Source organism: Cetorhinus maximus, chromosome 10 (genome assembly GCF_964194155.1).
Source record: "Cetorhinus maximus chromosome 10, sCetMax3.hap1.1, whole genome shotgun sequence".
NCBI classification, from domain to species: Eukaryota; Metazoa; Chordata; class Chondrichthyes; order Lamniformes; family Cetorhinidae; genus Cetorhinus; species Cetorhinus maximus.
This window is the reverse complement of record NC_135888.1, coordinates 79,499,953-79,521,466: the sequence shown is the minus strand read 5'-3', so window position 1 is coordinate 79,521,466 and position 21,514 is coordinate 79,499,953. Positions and strand designations below refer to the sequence as shown.

General features: G+C 42.0%; 1 protein-coding gene across 1 annotated transcript in view; it reads left to right on the top strand.

Annotated features, from left to right (window-relative positions):
* Positions 1–21,514, top strand: part of kdm3b (lysine (K)-specific demethylase 3B) — a 137,815-nt gene that overhangs the window by 53,063 nt on the left and 63,238 nt on the right. Inside the window, exons 7-10 of the mRNA XM_078550661.1 lie at positions 450–549; positions 7,443–8,194; positions 11,991–12,124; positions 13,802–15,171. Of these exons, the coding sequence (XP_078406787.1) occupies positions 450–549; positions 7,443–8,194; positions 11,991–12,124; positions 13,802–15,171 (2,356 nt within the window). The remainder of the gene's footprint in view (positions 1–449; positions 550–7,442; positions 8,195–11,990; positions 12,125–13,801; positions 15,172–21,514) is intronic.

Here is a 21,514-nt window from a genome sequence, read left to right as displayed (position 1 = left end):
TGCTTGGGTAGCATGGAAGTTCAGCTGTTCTACCTTGTTGCAATATTTTGGTGCTCTATGATGGTGTGTACATTTAAGCCAACTTGCACTTTTCTCTCCAAACGTACTGTACTGGCATAGCTACGATTGTATGATATTTACTGATGTGATCAAATTGGAAATAAATTTCACATAGCCTGATCACTCAAGGCAGAATGTTATTTCCAGTACAAGTGTCAGGTTTTGGCTTGATCACGGTTGACAGGCAAATTCTGCATTACCTGGGTGCATTTGACATGTTCTGTGTTAGGTTGCTAGATCATTTGTATTGGTGGAGTGTTTCACCTTATGGGGGTTGGAGATTTGGGGAGTTGCGGGAATGCAACCTATTCTGTGAAATGTACCTCGTGTTAATTGTGCGGAGTACCATTGACAGCAGTATAATCTTGTTAGTCTTTTCAATTCTACAGGTTTCTCAAAAACAAGTATCTCAAAACTCCAGAAGCAGACGCAAGAAGGGAGCTGAGACCAGTCCACCTTACAGTCCAACTAAAGAAGCTGATGACAAGGGTAAGGCAAGAGCTTGAATTGGAAATAAGGAATACAGTTTGGTTGTGGGTTAATGAAAATATTTATTGGGGTAGGAGTGAGGGAATTTGTCCAAGGCTCACGTCCAACAGAGCAAATTGGAAGGTCTGGCAGCATCGGTGGAGAAGAAAAGAGTTGGCGTTTCGAGTCCTCATGACCCTTCAGCAGAACTGAGTAAAGTTAGGAGAGGGGTGAAATATAAGCTGGTTTAAGGTGGGGGCAGAGAAGTTGGGGGTGGGGGGGTGGTAGTAGGGACAAGCAAGCAGTGATAGGAGCAGATAATCAAAAGATGTCACAGACAAAGGAACAAAGACGTGTTAAAGGTGGTGATATTATCTAAGAGAATGTGCTAATTAAGAATGGATGGCAGGACACTCAAGGTACAGCTCTAGTGGGGGGTGGGGTGGAAAGACTGACAGGGCATTACAGATTTAAAAATAATGGAAATAGGTGGGAAAAGAAATATCTATATAAATTATTGGAAAAAACAAAAGGGAGGGGGAAGAAACGGAAAGGGGGTGGGGATGGGGGAGGGAGTTCAAGATCTAAAGTGTGTTCGGTTTGTCTGCAAGAAAGACCCAGACCTCCCTGTCGCTTGCCATTTTAACACTCCACCCTGCTCTCTTGCCCACATGTCTGTCCTTGGCTTGCTGCATTGTTCCAGTGAAGCCCAACGCAAACTGGAGGAACAGCACCTTGTCTTCCGACTAGGCACTTTACAGCCTTCCGGACTGAATATTGAATTCAACAACTTTAGATCTTGAACTCCCTCTCCCATCCCCACCCCCTTTCCGTTTCTTCCCCCTCCCTTTTGTTTTTTCCAATAATTTATATAGATTTTTCTTTTCCCACCTATTTCCATTATTTTTAAATCTGTAATGCCCTGTCAGTCTTTCCACCCCATCCCCACTAGAGCTGTACCTTGAGTGTCCTGCCATCCATTCTTAATTAGCACATTCTCTTAGATAATATCACCACCTTTAACATGTCTTTGTTCCTTTGTCTGTGACATCTTTTGATTATCTGCTCCTATCACTGCTTGCTTATCCCTACTACCACCCCCACGCCCCCCAACATCTCTCCCCCCCCACCTTAAACCAGCTTATATTTCACCCCTCTCCTAACTTTACTCAGTTCTGCTGAAGGGTCATGAGGACTCGAAACGTCAACTCTTTTCTTCTCCGCCGATGCTGCCAGACCTGCTGAGTTTTTTCAGGTAATTCTGTTTTTGTTTTGGATTTCCAGCATCCACAGTAGTTTTTTGTTTTTAAAGCAAATTGGACTATGGTTATGAAACTTAGCTGTGTGGGGGCCCCCAGCAAATATCGGCACACTCCCAGGGTCTCCCATCCTAAATTTCAGAAGATACTGCCATCCTCCCAAAGGAAAACCATGCTCTCATTGCAAAAATTGTTTTTATTGCCAGACAACAGCATAAATAAGTTAAAAGTCAATAAATAGAGAAATCTGATGATCCTGCTGTAGCCCTGAGTATCAATATAGGATTCTGGAACCATAGTTTGAAAACCTACAGCATTACTTCCCAAACTTTCTGCCAGTGTGACCCCATTTTAAAGCCTCAGACTATATGTGAACCCAAGTGAAAATTTGGGTATGAGAGCTGTTGAATGGGTTTGTGGGGCATGGGAGGGAGGGGGAGAGGCTTCAGTTGTTGGGGTGGATGGGGAGCTTCAGTTGTTGAAGGAGGTAAGAGGGGGTTCATTGGTTGTAGGGGGGAAGCTTCAGTTGCTGGGAGGAGTTGGGGGGGAAACAGGAGTTGAGCGTTGGGGGATTTATAAAAGGCAGAGTTTCTACAAAGGAAAACAAACACCTTTCAATTCACAGGCTTTTTTTGCGGCAGCAATCAGGCCCCAAAGAGCTGTCTATCAGGCCACACCCACCAATAGAAAAAAATGCGAGGATTTAAAGGGGCCTCACAGCTGTCATAAATCAGTCCAAGCTCCATGATAGCCATTGCTGCCTCAGAGCTCATGACCCCCAAAATCCTGCATGGTCACGACCCACAGTTTGGAAAGCGTTGACTTACAGCCTCAACATTTTAATCAGTGTCTAAAATTGCTCCTTCAAGTCATGATCATTGCATTCTTGCAATAATCAGGAACAAGGGTTCTCAATCTTTTGCTCCTGAGAACCACTCTGTCACCTCCCCCGTCCTATGTTCTTAGAAATTTCACAGACCTCCTGTACCGCAAAACACAAGTACCTTTTCCTGTGTAAAAACTAGCTATGCAATTTAATTTATATTTATTACTTTTGATTCACTTACTTGGTGTAAAACATGTTGCTGGTACTGGGCAACAATTCTGTGAGGGTGTGGAGGTGTCTTCGACAAGCGCATGCACGTGTCCTGATCAGTATTCATCTGGACTTGCTATGCACTGTGACTTCAAATACAAAATGGCTGCAGTCACCAACCATTCTAGAATTACTAACTTGCAAGGTGCTTTTAATTGTTTCGGATAGAGTCAGCCAGTTGTTCCCACCAGATCCTATTTTCACATTAATGGTGCGCAGCCCAGAGGGAGCAGAGCAGGAAAATCCAGGGTGTAGTGAACTTTTACTTCAGCCAAAATATGACCTTTTGAACCGCACCTTTTGTTAAAAGCCGGAGTAGGTGCATTAGTGAGGCTTCATCAGGAGCAGCTCCATTCCCATCAGTTGCTGCTATCATATCCCAGCATGCAGCCAGGGAGCCAGCCAGGTTAGAACTGGTGTTAGGGGGTAGGGTGTGCGGACCCTGACTGACATCAGGGGTCAAATCAAGCCAACAGGAGGGAACGCAAGCAACAGTTTCAGCCCTGGGACCTTCCCGCTCTATTCAAAGGGGAATTATAACGTGATGTGATGTAGCAGAGAGAGTGCAGTGGGCCCTGTTCCAGCATTTCCTGAGAAACAGGCCAGAGAGTAGATGGTTTGGAGTCTCACAGAGATCCAGTCAGCAGTGGGATTTTGCAGTGCAGTACAGTAAGAGATGATGGAGAGATGGGCACTGCCAGTCCTGTGCTAAGGTCCTGGACTGTGTTTTTCGAAGCCCATGTCCATGGGGCTAACTCCTGTTCCGCCTCAGCCTGGCTGTCATTCTTCAACCCAGCATCAACTTGGGACGTTTCACATCACTTTCAATGACCCTGGACTAGGCTTCGTCAACTTGCCGAGCTTAAATCTGGGATTTGTGCCGTTGTTCCTATCCCTGACTATGTATTCTCAGAAATGCAGGTGACCAAGGGAAGATTCTTTTGCTGCATGACTCCAATGTAAAAGCAAATAGAGATTAGATTTCCTGCTGCCGTAAAGTTGGCCCATTGCATATTTGGCTGCAATCTTTGTCTCTATACCAAGCTTTGAAGGCAGAATATGACGTACCACTTAAATCTTCATGCAAACCCAGTTTGAGAACCGCTGATCTGAAGATCTCTGATTTCTGTATGAATGTTTCATAAGGCAACTATTGTTACATTTAGTTCGTTCAGAACATATTAGAAATGGAAACCAGCGACATAGGCAGGACAAGGAAAGAGGTTCTGCCTAGTCAGTATGAGGAGCTAGATACTAAATTAAGAAGCAGAACCTTAAAAGTAATAATCTCTGTATTGTTACCCAAACCATGCTCAAATTGGCATAGGGAAAATAAGATTAGAGAGATTAATATGCGGCTCAAAGACTAGTGTGGGAGAAGTGGGGCACTGGCATCAGTACTGGGGGAAGTAGGGGCTGTACCGTTGGGGCGGCCCACACCTGAACCATTCTGTGACCAGTGTTCTAGCAAGCCGCATAACTAAGGAAGTAGACAGGGCTTTAAACTAAATAAGAGGGATGAAGGATGAAGCTTGGGTAGATGTAGCAAATCAAGGGGTAGAGTCAAGGCAGGAGAGCAAAATAATAATATGGGAAATGAGGGTCAGAGAATGGCAGGAAGGGTCAGAGATAAAAATCCTAAGAATAAACCAATAGTCAAGGCTAGATGTTACAAAAATAACAAAGATAAAACTAAAGGCCCTGCATCTGAATGTGCATAACATTCATAACAAAGTAAATTAATTGATAGCGCACATTGAAGTAAATGAATATGATCTGATAGCCATTACTGAGACGTGGCTGCAGGATGACAAGGACTGGGTCCTAAATATTGAGAGGTATATGACAACCAAGAAGAATAGGAAGCTAGGTAAAGTTGGAAAAGTTAGCACTTTGCAGGATGACATTGGTGCAATTGTTAAAGTTGACCTTGGTTCAGGAGATCAGGATGTAGAATCGGTTTGGATGGAGATGAGGAATAGTAGGGGAAGGAAATCACTAGTGGGAGTGGTCTGCAGGCCCCCGAACAGTAACCACAATGTAGAACAAAGTATACAAGAAGAAATATTGTGTGCTTGTGATAATCATGGGTGGTTTTAATCTACATGTAAACTGGAAAAATTAGACTGGCAGTAGTAGACTAGATGAGGAGTTCATAGAATGCTTTCGAGATAGTTTCTTAGAGCAGCACGTTCTGAAACGAACCAGAAAGCAGGTTATGTTAGACTTGGCATTGTGTAATAGGACAGGGTTAATTCATGGCCCCTAGGTAGCAGTTACCACAATATAATTGAATTTTACATCCAGTTTGAAAGGGAGAAGAATGGGTCTGAGGCTAGTATTTTAAAAAGCTGAGCTAGTTGAAGTGAACTAGGACGCTAGGCCAGAGGATAGATAAAAAAAAAAGCAGTGGCAGACATTTATGGGGATATTTCAGAATACTCAGAATAAGTATTTTCCTACTTTTAAGAAAAATTCTAAGGGGCGGACCCACCATCCATGGTTAACAAAAGAAGTTACGGAAAACATCAAACTTAAGGACAAAGATGAGTAGCAGGTCAGATGATTGGTCAGAATATAAAGAACGGCAGAGAATGACTAAAAGGTTAATCAGGAGAAAGAGAATATGAGAGGAAGCTAGCTAGACATGTAAAAATGGATAGCAAGAGTTTCTACAGATATTTAGAAAGAAAGACTGTGAATGTTGGTCCTCTAGAGAGTGAGAATGGGGAGTTAACAGTAGATAATAAGGAAATGACCGATGAAATGAACAAATATTTTGTTTCTATCTTCACAATAGAGGATACAAAAAGCATTCCAGTAGTAGCCTCCTAAATCAGGAGGTGGAAGGGAGAAATTAACTTGGTGAAACTACAATCACTGGAGAAGAGGTACTGAGCAAACTGATGGAGCTGCAGGCTGACAAGCCTCCGGGTCCTGATGGACTTCATCCTAGGGTCTTAGAAGAGGTGGCTAATGAGGTAGTAGATGTGTTGGTGTCAATTTTCCAAAATTCACTAGATTCTGGAAAGGTTCCATCAGATGGGAAAGTAGCAAATATAACCCCTCTGTTCAAAAAGGGAGGGAGGCAGAAAACAGGAACCCATAGGCTAGATAGCTTGACGCTGTCATGGGGGAGGTGTTAGAATCGATCATTAAGGAGGTTATAGCTGGGCACTTAGAAAAACTCAAGGTATCAGGAAGATCCAGCATCGTTTCGTGAGGGGAAATCATGTTTAACCAATTTAATGGAGTTGTTTGAAGAAGTGACATGCGCTGTAGATAAAGGGGAGCCTGTAGACATGTTGTACTTGGATTTCCAGGAGGCATTTGATAAGTTGCCACATCAAAGGTTATTGTGGAAATTAAAAGCTCATGGTGCAGGGGGTAACATGGATAGAAGATTGGCTAGCTGGCAGAAAACAAAGAGTATGCATAAGTGGGTCTTTTTCTGATTGGCAGGATATGACAAGTGGAGCCCCGCAGGGGTCTGTGCTGGGGCCTCGACTTTTTACAATTTATATCAATGACTTAGATGAGGGGAGTGAAGGCATGGTAGCTAAATTTGCAGATGACCCAAAGATAGATAGGAAAGTATGTTGTGAAGAGGACATGAGAAGTTTGCAGACAAATATAGATAGGTTGAGTGAGTGGGTAAAAATCTGGCAGATGGAGCATAATGTGGGAAAATGTGAAGTTGTTCGCTTTGGCAGGAAGAGTAAAAAAAAAAGCAGAGCATCACTTAAAACAGAGAACAACTGCAGAATTCCAAAGTGCAAAAGGATATGGGTGTTCTCGTGTGCGAGTCACAAAAAGTTAGTATGCAGGTACAGCAAGTAATTAAAAAGACTAATGGAATGCTATCCTTTAGGAACTGAACATCCAATTAAGGTTGTTATGCATCAGTTATACAGGGCATTGATGATACCACGTCTTGAATACTGTGTGTTTTGGTCTCCTTATTTAAGAAAAGATGTAAATGTGTTGGAGGCATTTCTTAGGGGGTTTACTAGATTGGTACCTGGAATGAGTGAGTTGACTTATAAGGAAAGGTTGGACAGACTAGGCTTATTTCCACTGGAATTTAAAAGAGTGAGGGGTGACTTGATTAAAGTATATAAGATCCTGAATGGTCTTGACAAAGTGGACATGGAAAGGATGTTTCCTCTTGTGGGTGAGTCCAGAACTAGGGGCCATTATTTTAAAATTAAGGGTTGCCCTTTTAGGACAGAGATGACCATCTTTTTTTTCTTCTGAGGGTCATGTGACTTTGGAACTCTCTACCTTAGAAGGCGGTGGAAGCGAGGTCATTGAATATTTTTAAGGTGGTGGTAGATGGATTCCTGTTAGGCAAGGTTAACGGGGGTAGGTGGAAATGTGGAATTCAAAACACAAACAGATCAGCCATGATTTTATTGAATAGTGGAGCAGGTTCGAGGGGCCGAATGGCCGCCTCCTCCTATTTCGTATGTTCGTTATGTCTGTAAATGTGCATTGATTGAAGTTGAGACGTTATCTGGTTTACATGTATATGGACTAAATTGGTTTATTCTCCATAGATAAAAGTAAAGATAGTCGTAGAAGAAAGAATGCCTTTGATGGAGAGAATGAACCTGTGCAAAAAAAAGTGAAGGATGCAGAAGAAATGGAGCCTGACAGCAGCAGTATGTGCATGGTGGCTGCGGGAGGCAATAGTCACAATCTGCCAAAGAGTGAGAATCCTGATGTGGAGCAAGGAAGCTATGACTCCAAGAGAATTGGGGATTTAGCCTGGGGAAATGCTGACAGTGCTTCAGATCGATCCCGGTTTGTACCTCAGTCACAAGCAGGCTTACGCTATGCCACCTATACCAAAGAGAATGGTAGGACCTTAGTTGTCCAGGATGAACCAATACATGGAAAACCTTTCGTGCCAATTGGTGCTGCTGCCCCTAGGCCGAGTGGAGTGTCATTTTCCAATACAGAACCTCTGAACCCTCAGAGCAAGAAGGGTTTAGCAACTTCTGATTCAGGCAGAACCTCTGAAGTACCAGTCTTGGAGCCTTCCAACCTTGTCCAAGATTCTGCAAATGCAAACATGCAAGTTTATTTAGAGACTGCTGTATCCGGGATAAAAGAAAACTTTGCTGTTAATTCAGTATCCAAACAGAAGCTGCAGAATACATCACCTGAGTCCCAGATTGAAAGTCCTCAATCTGCTTTGGTGATTCCAAACACCTTCCAGGCCCCACAGGATCACATGCACTCCACTTTGCGAGTTTTTGAATCACACCAGTCTTTTACAAACCGCAGTGAGACACACAACTTTGATGTAAGCAACAATTTTATTATTGCTTTTTGGTACCATGTCTCATTGATAGTTCTACAAAATTAATGGATTAACAGCAATTTTCTCCAAGCTTTTAATAAGGCTGTGGGTTGCTTGCAGATGTTCTTGCAAACAAGTCTCTTTGTTTTGTCTGCATTTGTTACAGACTGACTAAGAATATAAGAAATAGAAGCAGGAATGGACCATTTGGGCCCTTGAGCCTGTTCTGCCTTTCAGAGAATTGTTACAGCACAGAAGGCCATTCAGTCCATTGAATTCCTGTCAGGTCTCTGCAAGGGCGTTTCAGCTCGTCCCACTCTCCCATCATTTTCCCTGTAACCCTACAATTTCTTTTATTCTTCAGGTCCTTATCTAGTTCCCCTTTGAAAGCTACAATAGAATCTGCCTCCGCCACCCTCTCGTGTAGTGTATTCAAGATCAAACTACTCGCTCCATTTTTAAAAAAGTGTTTGCTCATGTTGCCTTTAGGTCCTATGCCAATCTCCTTAAATCTGTGCTTTCTGGTTCTCGACCCCTCCACCAAAAGGGGAAGTTTCTTACTATCTACTCTGTCTAGACCCCTCATGATTTTGAGCACTTCTATCAAATCTGCTTTCAACCTTCTCTAAAGAGACAACAACAGCTTCGCCAATCTCCTCATGTATCTGGAGTCCCTCATCCCTAGAACCATTCTTATTAGGATTGGGAGAGTTTTAGAAACCAGCAAAAACCAACGAAGAAAGTTGATAAAAAGGGAAAGAGAATTTATGAGTAAACTATAAAACAAATTATGAAAGCTCTTGCAAGTATATAAAAAGGAAAGTAGCTAAAGCAAACTTCGTTCCTTAGAGGCAGAGATGGAGAAATAAGCATGGGGAATGAGGAAATGACAGAGACGGCGAACAAATATTTTGTCAGTTTTCATAGCAGAAGAGACATTCCAGAAATAGAGGATAATCAAGGGGATAATAAGACTGTTTATTTTAACATTGTTGTTGTTACAAGCTCCAATTGTTTTTTGCTTGATATCCTGCCTAATGGTATAACAAATGTTCAGAGGCATGTAAACTACTTCCATCAGCATCCTAATGCCCCCCAATATTCAATCTACTAGCTGATTTCCTGAATCAAGACCTTCTTTACTATTGTTCTTATGTTGCCCATTACTATCAGGGCTACTCCTGCTCTCTTCCATCCTGCCTGTAATTCCATCCCTTTCTATGCATGCCCAGACATATTAGTGGCAGAAGGGGAGCAGTGGTAGCATTAATCAAAGATTCCTTCATCGTGTAGAACAAAAGAAAGATGTAGGCGGTTGTGCAAAAGCTGAATCTTGTGTGTTTAGAATTAATAAATAAGATGCGATAATCTCAGGTTGTCAATAGGAGCGTTGTGAGTTTCATTTTTCCTCCATCAAAGGTATCTTAATGCCAGGGTATTGCTCATGATAAAGTGGATTTGTTTAACAAGTACCACAGACAATTGCATTTATGGGTGCTAGCCTGTTTATCAGAGGGACGTGGGAGTGGGAGGGATGGGGGCATGGTGGACAAGGATGTAGGAATAATTGCTCTTTGTACAGAGCTGCCTTGCTCCACATGTGGCAGAGCACCTTTGTACTCTGTTTTGACACAACTTAATTTAATTGCAAAAGATTCACTTTGATATTCCCTTGCCTCAGTGAAGATTTCAAAGCATAAGTACTTGAAGTATAATGGTTTCCCCATTTCCAGGCTGTTGAGTGGAATTCTATTTTAATTGACAACTGGGCGAATGGGAACACAGCACTTGATTTCACATTTAAACTTTGCTTCATGATGTGGATTCAGAATAAATGTAACCAAGATTTGAGAATTTTGTTCTTTGGGTACAGGAACTGTAAGTTTTATGTAAAATGTTTTAGTCTGCTTGAAGTTAATGGGCAGAAATTTTTCACCCGCCACCGGAGGATTTGGCAGAGAATACATCACAGCTGATCAGGGTTATTCTGCAGCCTTTTAATGCTCCGAGGAGTGTTAATTGGCTGTAGGTGGGCCTTCTGCCCCTTCTCAGGCAGAATTCCCACCTCAGCTGCTGGCCACTATCTGAGGATAGGATTTCCACCCGATTGAGGGGCAGATGGCCCGCCTGCAGACAATCTGATTGACCGGCAGCTCTGTAGCCCCAGCAGTACCACTGGGAGCGGTGGCCACTGCTGGGACTACAAGCAGACTCCAGAGTCTGAATGCCAGAGCCCCAGGATACAGGGAAGTCTAGGATCTCACCGTGAAGGGGAAGGGGGAGGTCTGAGGGTTGGAGTGAGGAGGTAATGATATGAAAGATGGATGGGGAGGGAGCACCCATTAAGCCCAGAGCTTGACGAGAGGTGGGCACCCAATCTCAGAAGGGGGGCAGTTCTGGAGGCACCCCCTTCTCCCAAGCCCCAGGAAGGATAACCTGCAGGTCTTTGCCCCTCCCTCCCCCCTTGAAACCCCCCTGCCTGCCTCAAAATTGAGGTCTAAGTGGGAAGTGGCCCTTAAGTCACCATTAATTGGCCTCAATTAAGGTGAGGTGACTGCCCTGTAAAATTGTGAACAGGTCAAGGGTAGGTGGGAGGGTGGCGGGAAGGCCACCCGAGAAATTTTGCGGGCCCCCATCCTGCAAACCCACCAGCAGTGCCCATTGTGTTCTTTGAATGGATTCATTCAACTGCTTGCTTCTATAAATGATTGTACGAATAAACTTGGTGGTTTCATCTGTTACAAAAGTGTTTGTGTGCACCTTTGGTTATTTTTTTGAAACTCTGGAATTCCCTCCCTTGACATTTCCACCTGTCTGCATCTCTTCCTCTTTTAAGATGCTCCTTTCATCTTCAGATGGAGCCTTTCCCCATGCTCCATAAGCTCTTTTGTTGCCTTTTTTAATATCTCCTTATGGGGCTCACTTTCAGCCCTTCTGAAGTGCCTTGGAACATTTTACAGTTTTGAAGGCAATATATAAGTTCAAGATGCTGATGATATAGTCGCCCTCTAAAATGTCATGTACATTTGGTCAGACAATTTAAAGAAACGTGAATGAAATTAAAGACATTGAGAAACAAAGGCACGAATATCTAAGGCACCCAGATGCACTCCCAAGGAACAACTTAGAAGATGGAAGGTAGTAAAAGCATAGCCCCAAAAAAGAAATCCGGCATGAGTCAGCATCCCAATGTTCACCTGCTTACCCTAACACCACCACCTAATAGTGTATATGCTGTGTTGATCACTCATGATGCTGTCAAGAACTCACAACAGGCCGCATATCTGGTGGTGTCAAAGGTGAATGCTGGCATTTTGAAGGGTCAGGCATTATCCCATTGCAGCTCAGGAGGCTTGGTGGTCTGGATCACCATTTTCAATGCATAAATGGTTGGTACTACTTTATCCAAAACAAATCTGCAAACTTTCTCTTCTGTTTATTCCATGTGAACTGTTATGTAGGAGATCAATTTTAATTATCTTTTACAAGAGTATATTGTGTTAATTTAAATCAAGAATATTAAATTAGCATAAACTGTGCATAGATTATTAATTCTGATTCTGATGTTTTTGTTGTTCCTTGTCAAAATGACCACCTACAGCTTGATGCTTATGAAATTTCCTATTCTGTTATTTGGTTTAACTTTTGAATAGTTATATTAAGTGTAAGAAATTTGAAAATTTTCTCATGGTTTTTATTCAGAAGTGTTGGTCAGACTGTAAGTTATAAATATTTCTTTCTTTTAATGGTCTTTTATTTGCACACTTTATTTTCCAAACTATTATTTTCTAAATTTCAGGGAAGTAAAAATCTACCAACATCCAGCTCACCACCTCCTGGATCAGAAAAATCTTTGGGAAATTCTTCAACATTGGAGCCCTCAAAGGATCCAACATTAGCAACAGTACAGCAGGCATGTGGGACTGCTAAAGGGTAGGGAGAACCTGGTATTGTGCATGAAATTTGTCCAATGCTTGTTGGTACTAAATGTTTTCTCACTTTTTTTAGAGAATCCTGTTTAGATTCAATAAGGTTCTTACTCAAGATGCCTTGAAATAAGGTTTTAGAACAGCAAACCCTGTAATAGATTGGTTTCTCTATGGCATCTTTTGCTGGTTGCTGTGTCTATCTCTCGGACTATAGAAAACGGTTAAGCCTTTGGACTTGGGTTTTATGTGACAGTGAAATCGCCTAACTCTATTGCATTTGTGTCTCATTTACCCAGAAGGAGAGAAAACGATGCCCTTAATAGCAAAAAACCTTGGTCATGATAACAACCGTTCACAACCTTTTTAATGAACCTGCCCAGTATGTGACATTTTGCTGTGGGTCGAGCAAGAAGCCTGAAGTGTTTTAATACAAAATAATCTTGCCCATGCACACACAATCTGCTAGCAATTGTACAGTCTTTTTTTAGAAACTGATGACCTATTTTTTTGCCATTTATAGTCACAATTAGTGTTTGTGTCCCAGATATGTCTAGCTAAACCTACTTGAAGGAGGCCAAGAGCAAAAGGTGCAGGGTGTGGGATAGATAAGTTGATTCAGTAGCCCTGTCAATTGTTTGGTGTAGCTTCAGTATTTAAAGCCCAGTGATCATAGTGGCAGGAACTGAAGGTTTAGAAAATCTAGGCAAAACCACCTAAAAATAAAGCTTTGCTTATTCTTTATATCTTGAAAATTAAATTTCCAAATTAGCGTGAATCATCTACATTATTTTGGAGCTCCTTTGCTGCTCCTTGGCCACCATCTCACCATGTTTCTATCACTCTTTCTTTGTTATTTAAATGAACAGGTCTCAGTCATTGATGAAATGTCAGCAGACTAAACTGTTACTGATGCAAGTCAAAAATTAGAGCTAGCGGAGAAACTGGAAAGTTTCCTTGGTATTCTAGTCTGGCATATTGCCATGTTGTTAACAAAAACCATTATGCTGTCAAGGAAGTACTTATGCTGTAGCACACTTTGAGCACTACTGAGCCAGGATGTACCTTCATTTTATACTTTCGCCGAGTGCAGGGCACTAGAGGGCACTGATGCCGATAGGTTACAGATTAAAAAATAAGCCTACTACCCTAACTGCATATGAAAATTCTTCTGAACAGTGGAACATAATAAATATCTAAGAAGCCAGACTAAGCAGTGTTTACCTATATTTAAGTAACTGCTATAGTTTTTGATTTTATTTCAGCATCTCAAAACTGCACATAAAAGCAAAAAATACTGGAAGTACTTCAGTCAGGCAGCACCTGTGTAGAGAAGCAGAGTTAATGTTTCAAATTGAGGTGACCTTTCATCAGAACTTTTAAAGGTTATGTTGTGCTGGAACATTAACTCTGTTCCTCTCCACAAATGCTGACCTTATGAGTATTTCCAGCACTTTTTGTATTCATTTTAGATTTCCAGCATCCTCTGTATTTTGCTTTTGTCTCAAAACTACATAGCTTTTGTGAATAAGGCAATTAATTTAGCAAGCGTTTTGAAAAAATTGAAAGGTTTTGAAGAACTTTCTCATAGCTTTACTTCAATGTTGCAGTGTTGAGGTGTACCTATAGTCTACTCATTCAATTTCAAACTTTCCTGATTGAGTACCTTTTGTTGCAATTTTAGGGAACCACTGAAGAAATGGTTTGCAGATCCTTGCCAAACACTAAAAGAGGGGGCTTTAACTGAAGACGGTGCATTTCAAATATCAGTTAAGAATCAAGCAGTTACGGAAGAGCCAAAGAGAAATGGTAATGAGGGAACAAATGGAACGTTTGACCAAGAAAGCAAACCCTTTGGATTTGGGTTTGGCAGGAATGTGACTGATGAATCTGAGAATAAAGCTTGCAACAAAATCTCCATAGACTCGGGCAGTTTGTCGAACAACTTGTTTTTCCAGTGCATGCCTCAGAATGTTCCACAGAGCAACTACTTCACTGAAATTTCTGAAAGCTTGTCCAATGACCCTCTCAGCTTCAATTCCTTTCAAATGGCTTCCAGTGCCACTGGCCAGAAAAGTGGTACGACGCAGGCAGCTGGAACTTCTGTTGGGTTGCATGCAGGAAGTAAACATAGACAAGATGCTGAGAGAAAGAACCCTCTAGGGACTACTGAAGCCATGCCAACTCTAACTCCAGCTTTTCCAAGGAGTGCTTCTAGCCTTCAGTTTCTCCAGTCTGTTCAGCCACCAGATCTTCTGAAGGAGGAAATGCCTACCATTCCAGCAGGGAATCCATTCCTTGGGTTTGCAGATCTAAAGGGAAGCGGAGATAATTTGCCCACAAACAGGTCACAATCAAGTTTGTTCAGAAGTGACTTAATGAGGTCTGCAGCTTCTGCTCCTGCATCAGTTATTGTGAAACCCCCGTTGTTGATTAACTGGAAGAAGTCTGAGAAGGTGGTATCAGATGTAGGCGGTAACAAAACTGAGCTCCCAAAGACCTTTTCACCTCCATTTTCCTCTCCAACTCAAAAGGCAGCTATTTTGGGTACTACTAGACCAGAGTCCCCAGAAACCCCATTTGCTGCAACCAATATTGAGATGCCAACCTTATCCACTAGCCCAACTGGGGATCAAAGTTCAGGAAACCTTGCAATCCCAATTTCTGGTTCCATAACTCAAGACAATCCATGTCTACAAACTTTTTCAGATACAACCCATTCTGGCAAGCAGCAACAGTCTCTATTTGCCATCAGTCTATCTGATAATGGCCTTGATGGTTCATCCAGTCAGCAGTCCCAATTTGATCATAGGAGGTTTTCTTTAGATGAAAGAAGCTTGGGTATGAAACAGGATTCAGATTCAGCTTCCGACAGCGATTTATCAGACCTCAGTGATTCTGAGGTGCACATGCGATTGCAATCAAAGACTGGCTTAAAAGGATATCTGTCTTTCTTGCACGAAACAAGAGAGCCGAACGGTGAAGGGAATAAAGAGCAAATAACGAAGGGCCGGGGGCGTGGGAGAGGACGGCCTCGGGGAAGACCTCCAAAAAGTGAGTTTGCAGCACTATAATTCAGAAGTAAAACCTGGACTATTTCTAAATGAAGTTGAATTTGCAATAAGTGTAGTGAAGTCAGCAAGCAGTTTCCCTTTTTCTTTGTTATTTATTGAATACTTAGTAAAACTTACCTGTCCAAGTAGTGGACTGTTGAGCAGCCTATTCTGGGAACAGCAACATTCCATTAGGCTGTCAGCTTACTAATCCATATAACTAATGATAGTTCAACTCCCTGTTAAGACTGGAGATCAATGTTTCTAGAAGTTACACCAGCAGACAGAGCAGCATTCTTTATCAGAACCACAGGACAACTTGATGAATAATTAATGGAAAAGTGTGCATTTTAGGGATTCATTGTCTCTTTTTGTTATATGGACCTATATTATGAAGCATTTGCATTTCATCCTTTTATGAATGTCTTGTATCTTCCCATCAATACTTTTTTGAAAAACCGGTTGCTGGAGTACATGAGGTACATAAAACTTAGCATTATTTCTTTGCAAAAAACTGATCATATTAGCCGCTTAGAGGGGAGTGCATTTTGCACTTCACTTTCTATTTTTGATTACTAGCATCACCAGTAAGTGTGGGTTCAGTAGAGAGGCAAATCAGAAAGAGGGTTACATTTTCTGATGCTTCTGGCCACTCGGACATTTGAAAAGTCAGACATCAAAAAACATTGAGGCAGGTAATGCAGGAATCCCCTGAGGTTATCTCAATCTCTAACTGTTTTTCCATTTTGGATACTGGTGAATGAGATGGTTCCTCTGAAGATTAGCAAGAGCCAAGTTCGTGACACCACGGGTGGCTCAGCTGCACAGGAGGGGAGGAGGAAGAGTAGATGTGCTCTAGTGGTAGGGGACTCCATAGTTAGGGGAGCTGACAGGTGTTCCTGTGGCCATAGACGTGACTCCAGGATGGTATGTTGCCTTCCTGGTGCCAGGGTCAAGGATGTCACAGAGCAGCTGCATGACATTCTTTTGGGGGAGAGTGAACAGCCAGAGGCCATGGTCCACATTGAGACCAATGACATTGGTAGGAAAGGGGACGAGGTCCTGAAAGCAAGATTTTAGGGAGGTAGGAAGGGAATTAAAAATCAGTACCTCGAGTAGTAATCTCAGGATTGCTCCCGGTGTCATGTGCTAGTGAGCGTAAGGATAGGAAGATGGAGCAGTTCATCGTGTGGATGAAGAAGTGGAGTAGGAGGGGATAGCTTTAGATTTCTGAGGCACTGGACTGGTTCTGGGGCAGGTGGGACATGCACAAGAAGGATGGGTTATACCTTAACAGGACTGGGACTAATGTCCTTGCGGGGAAGTTTGCTTGTGCTGTTGGGGATGGTTTAAATTAGATTGGTAAGGGGAAGCTCTTGAGAGGAGAGGAACTGCCAGTGGGAAGTAGAGAAGTATTAACTGATAAGGAGGATATATCAGAGTAGCATCGAGATAGATAGAATATTTAGAGAGTTTGATAGAATTAGTGTAGGCAATAATAAGTCATTAGATGGGGTCAGAGTAAGGGGGAAAGTAAAATAAAAACTTAAATCAGGGCTAATGTGCATGTATGTGAATGCACGGAGTGTGATTAATAAGATTGGTGAATTACAGGCATAGGTTGACAAATGGAATTATGATATTGCTATAACAGAGACCTGGCTCAAAGAAGGGCGGGACTGGGCATCAAATATTTTCCTTAGTACAAGATGTTTAGGAGAGACAGGAAAGGAAGAAATGTCGGGGTGGGGAGAGGCAGTATTGATTAAAGATGGCATTCAGCAGTGGAGAGAGAGGATGTTCCAGAGGGGCCAAGGAAAGAACCTCTCTGGATAGAGGTAAGGAATGAAAAAGATGCAATAGCATTGACCAGTGTAGTATATAGACCACCAACTAGGTGGAGAAACAAATCTGCAAGGAAGTTGCAGAGAGGTTCAAGAATTATAGAGTAATTATAATGGGGGACTCAATTATCTAAATATAGACTGGGATAGGAATAGTGCAAAGGGACTAGAGGGGCGAGAGCTCCTGGAATGTGTTCAAGATAATTTTCTGCAGCAGTATGTTTCTGGCCCAATAAGAGGGAAGGCACTGTTGGACCTGGTTCTGGGGAATGAGTTGGCCCCAGTGAATCAAAAATCAGTGGGAGAGCATTTAGGGGACAGTGACCATTGTATCATAAGGATTAGGTTGAAAAGGACAACGAACAATCCAGAACAGGGATAATTAATTAGGGGAAAGCCAGCTTCGATAGGATGAGAATGCATCTGAGTCGTCTGAGTTGGAATCAAATGCTGGCAGAAAAGATGGTGGCTGAACAATGTTTCACCTTCAAAGAAAAAGTATTGCAGGCAATGGCAAGGTATATTCTGTTGAAGGAGAAACATAAGACAAGTAAATCCACAGCGCTTTGAGAGAGAGGTGAAGATGAAAAGGAAGAAGTGCACGTACGTCAGACGTCAGGTAGAAAATACAATGGAGAATCAGGCTGAATATAGAAGGACCAGAGGAGAAGTGAAAAAACTAATGAGAAAAGCTTGGAGAGAGCATGAAAAGAGACTGGCAACTAATTTAAAGAGTATCCTGAGGTTTTCTCTAGGCATATAAATAATAAAAGAAAGAGTAGGGCCAATTGGAGATAAAAAAAAAGAGGACTTGCACGTGGAGGCAGGAGAAATAGCAGAGCAATTAAATGAGTACTTTGCATCTGTCTTTACAAACAAACAAGATGCTACCCAGGCTGAGGTGATGAGAGAGATAACTGGTACACTAGAAGAATTTACAACTGAGAAGGAGGTGGTTTTGGAAAGGCTACCTTTACATAAAGTTGATGAGGTACCAGGACCGGATGAGATGCATCCAAGGGTACTCTGGAAAGTGAGAGTGGAAATTTCAGAGATACAACTGATAATCTTCCAGGCTTCCTTAGACACAGGGGTGGTGCCAGAGAACTGGAGAATTGCGAATGCTACACACTTGTTCAAAAAGGGGTGCAAGGATAAAGCCGGCAACTACAGACCAGTCAGTTTGACTTCAATGGTAGGGAAACTTCTGGAAACTATAGTTCGGGACAGGGTAATTAAGGAAAGCAGCATGGATTCATTAAGGGAAAATCATGTTTAACTGACAGAGAAGGTTGATCAGGGCAATGCTGTTAATGATGTGTATATGGATTTTCAAAAGGCTTTTGATACAGTGCCACACAACAGACTTGTGAGCAAAATTAATGCTCATAGAATAAGGCGGAGAGCAAGCACTTGGGTAAGAAATTGGCTGAGTTACAGGAAACGAAGGGTAATGGTTAATGGATGTTTTTCAGATTGGAGGAAGGCTTCTGGTGGAGTTCCCCCATGAGTCAGTGTTGGGACCCTTGCTCTTCCTGATATATATTAAATGACCTAGACTGTGATGTTCAGGGCATGATTTCAAACTTTGCAGATGATACAAAGATTGGAAATGTTGTCAACTACAATGAGGATAGTCTTGCACTTCGAAAGGACATAGTCATGTTGGCGGATTGGGCAGACAAGTGGCAGATGAAGTTCAATGCCGAGAAGTGATTCATTTTGGTAGGAAGAAAGTGGAGAGACAGTATACAATAAAGGGAGAAACTCTAAAGGAGGTGCAGGAACAGAGGGACCACGGTTTATGTGTACATAAGTCATTGAAGATGTCAGGACGTGTTGGGAGAGCAGTTAATAAAGCATATGGTATCTTAGGCTTTATTAATAGGGCCATTGGGTACAAGAGGAAGGAGGTCATGTTGAACTTGTATAAGAAACTACTTGGGCCTCATCTGGAGTCCTGCGTCCAGTTCTGGACGCCATACTTGAGGAAGAGTACAGAGGAGATTTACAAGAATGTTTCCAGGGATGAAGAACTGTAGCTATGAGGATAGATTGGAGAGGTTGGGACTGTTTTCCTTGGAGAAAAGAAGGCTGAGAAGAGACTTGATAGAGGTATTCATGATCCTGAGGGGTATGGACAGGGTAAATAGTAAGAGACTGTTCCCACACAAGGGAGCATCAAGAACTAGAGGGCATAGATCCAAAATAATTGGCAAAAGGAGTAAAAATGATGTGAGGAAAATTTTTTTCACCCAAAGGGTGGTTGGCACCTGGTACAATTTCTTGAGAGGGTGGTGGGGGTAGGTTTGATCGAGGTATTCAAAAAGGAATTGGATCGCGATCTGAAAAGAAAGAATGTTATGGTTATGGGGATAAGACAGGGGAGTGGGACTAGGTGGAATGCTGTTTGAGAGCCAGTGCAGATTCGATGGGTCGAATGACGACCTTCTGAACTGTAAAAGATTCTGTGGTGATGATGCAGAGTATTGTATGCCTGGTGTTGGCGGCTCCTAAATGGAGAAAAATTGGCTTTCAAGTGTTTTGTCCTGATTGCTGCTTTTTTGACAGAATGTGCTCCCCAAACTGTCGTTAATAGAAGAGATCTTAAGGTGGTTCTGTTGATACCACTGCCCTACTGCCCTGGATCTTAGAATGATGAGTTTATTCTGGGAGAGGAAAGAATTGGAATTCTTTTGAGATTCTGGTTTATCAGATATTTTTGAATGTGCTGGAAGTCTCATTGAGGATACTGGTTGGTATGATTTAATGAGCGTGTCAGTGCAAAGGAGTTGAATTAATTTGCTGAGCTGTCTGGGAAGGTTTACGAAGTCTAGATTCAGCTATATATGTTAATTCAATACGCTTGGGTGGTCAGACCCGTTAATTGTTTGCATCTAGCTTGCAGTCATTTGCATGTGAACTTCACTGGTTTTTACAAGGTGGCTCTATATGTCAAATTTAAACTCTTCCCTCTGGATGTGCATTGTTTCTGGGTCATGAGTGTTGACCATAAATACTAATCAGTACCCACAACACCATAGAACTTTGTGACACCTCAAGGCCAATTTCTGTGGCAAACACATGCAGATTCTGCAGCAGACCTGTCTGCTTTTCAAGACACCAAGTGTTTCAAATGCTAATTTGGAATAGATTAATGCTGCTGCTGTTCTGAGACAGACAGTTGCAATTCCAGTTCCAGCCAGGCAAAGAACTGATTAGCTTCTGCCTAGCCTGAACTGAAGCTGTTCTATATAGGAGAGAACTTTGCTATATCTGCATACTTTGCACATATTTCCCAACAGCAAGAAATTGAATTTTTTTTAAGAGTTGAGGGCCTGGTCCCAAAACATTTACAATCAGTTAGGTTTCCAAAAGCTTGGGTTACATTGACAGCTGCAAATAAAATTGCAGCAAAACATGTATATTGATTATACCCCACTCCCTAATAAGGCCATGTAACTACACCATGTAGCGAATGGTGCAGATATACTACTAAGGAATGACCCTTTGTTGATGTGGTCCAAGCTGATCCTTTCACTTGCCATGCAATTAACAACTCTTTTATTTAAATCAGTTTATATTTAACAAGAAGGGTATTTTCCACATCCATGGGAGAATTTTCAAAATGTGGCCGGTTTTTGATATTTAAAGAGGAATTTGCAGGATAAATCTGGAAGGTGAGTTTATAAACAAATGTTTCTCCCTTTAAAACCGTTACTACAAGCAGCAAATAGGTAAAACGTTATTCAGATTTCGATTACTGTTAAAAACCGCCTGAACTTGGCAAAAGCCATTTTTGGTGTGTAGCTAATTAGAGGTATAGTATGTATGTTTTCCATGATGAACTGTAGCCCATAAAATATAAACCATTTTTGGAATCAGTGGCATGGGACCAGAAGATAAATGGGAACGCAATGCTATTTTTAGAAGAATAAACAAGAAGAAACCAGTCTTTTGAAATATCATTCTATGTGTAATTTGAGAGCTGGTAAATGTAGCATGCTTAGCAGGAAAATGTGACTTTGAACCTATGATTTTTGAAGCTTTTCACCACTGGATATTTTCCTTGCCTCATATCTGGATATGTTGTAGACTAATTGATAAAAATCAATTGCCAAGATTTGTCAACAATAGCATTAGTGTGGTATCATGTGACTCACGTGCAGGTTTGGTAGAAAGCAAATTAGGCGGACATTAGTCTTTTTTCACCTTGCAATTCAGTTGTTTCCATTAACGTGGCAACTGGACTTCTACATGGCTTAGCAGAACTCAGCATGAGGGCTGACCAACTTGAAAGCCAAAGGGGCTGAGAAATACACTGATGGTGTTCTTTCCTTACAAGAGGGAAACTGTGTGCAGTCAACATCTGGGGCTTACCAGTGACCAGAAACTTAATTGGACCAGCTACAGAAATACTGTGGTTACAAGGGCAGATCAGCGGCTGTGCATCCTGCAGCAAATGATTCACCACCTGATACCCCAAAGCCAGTCCACAAT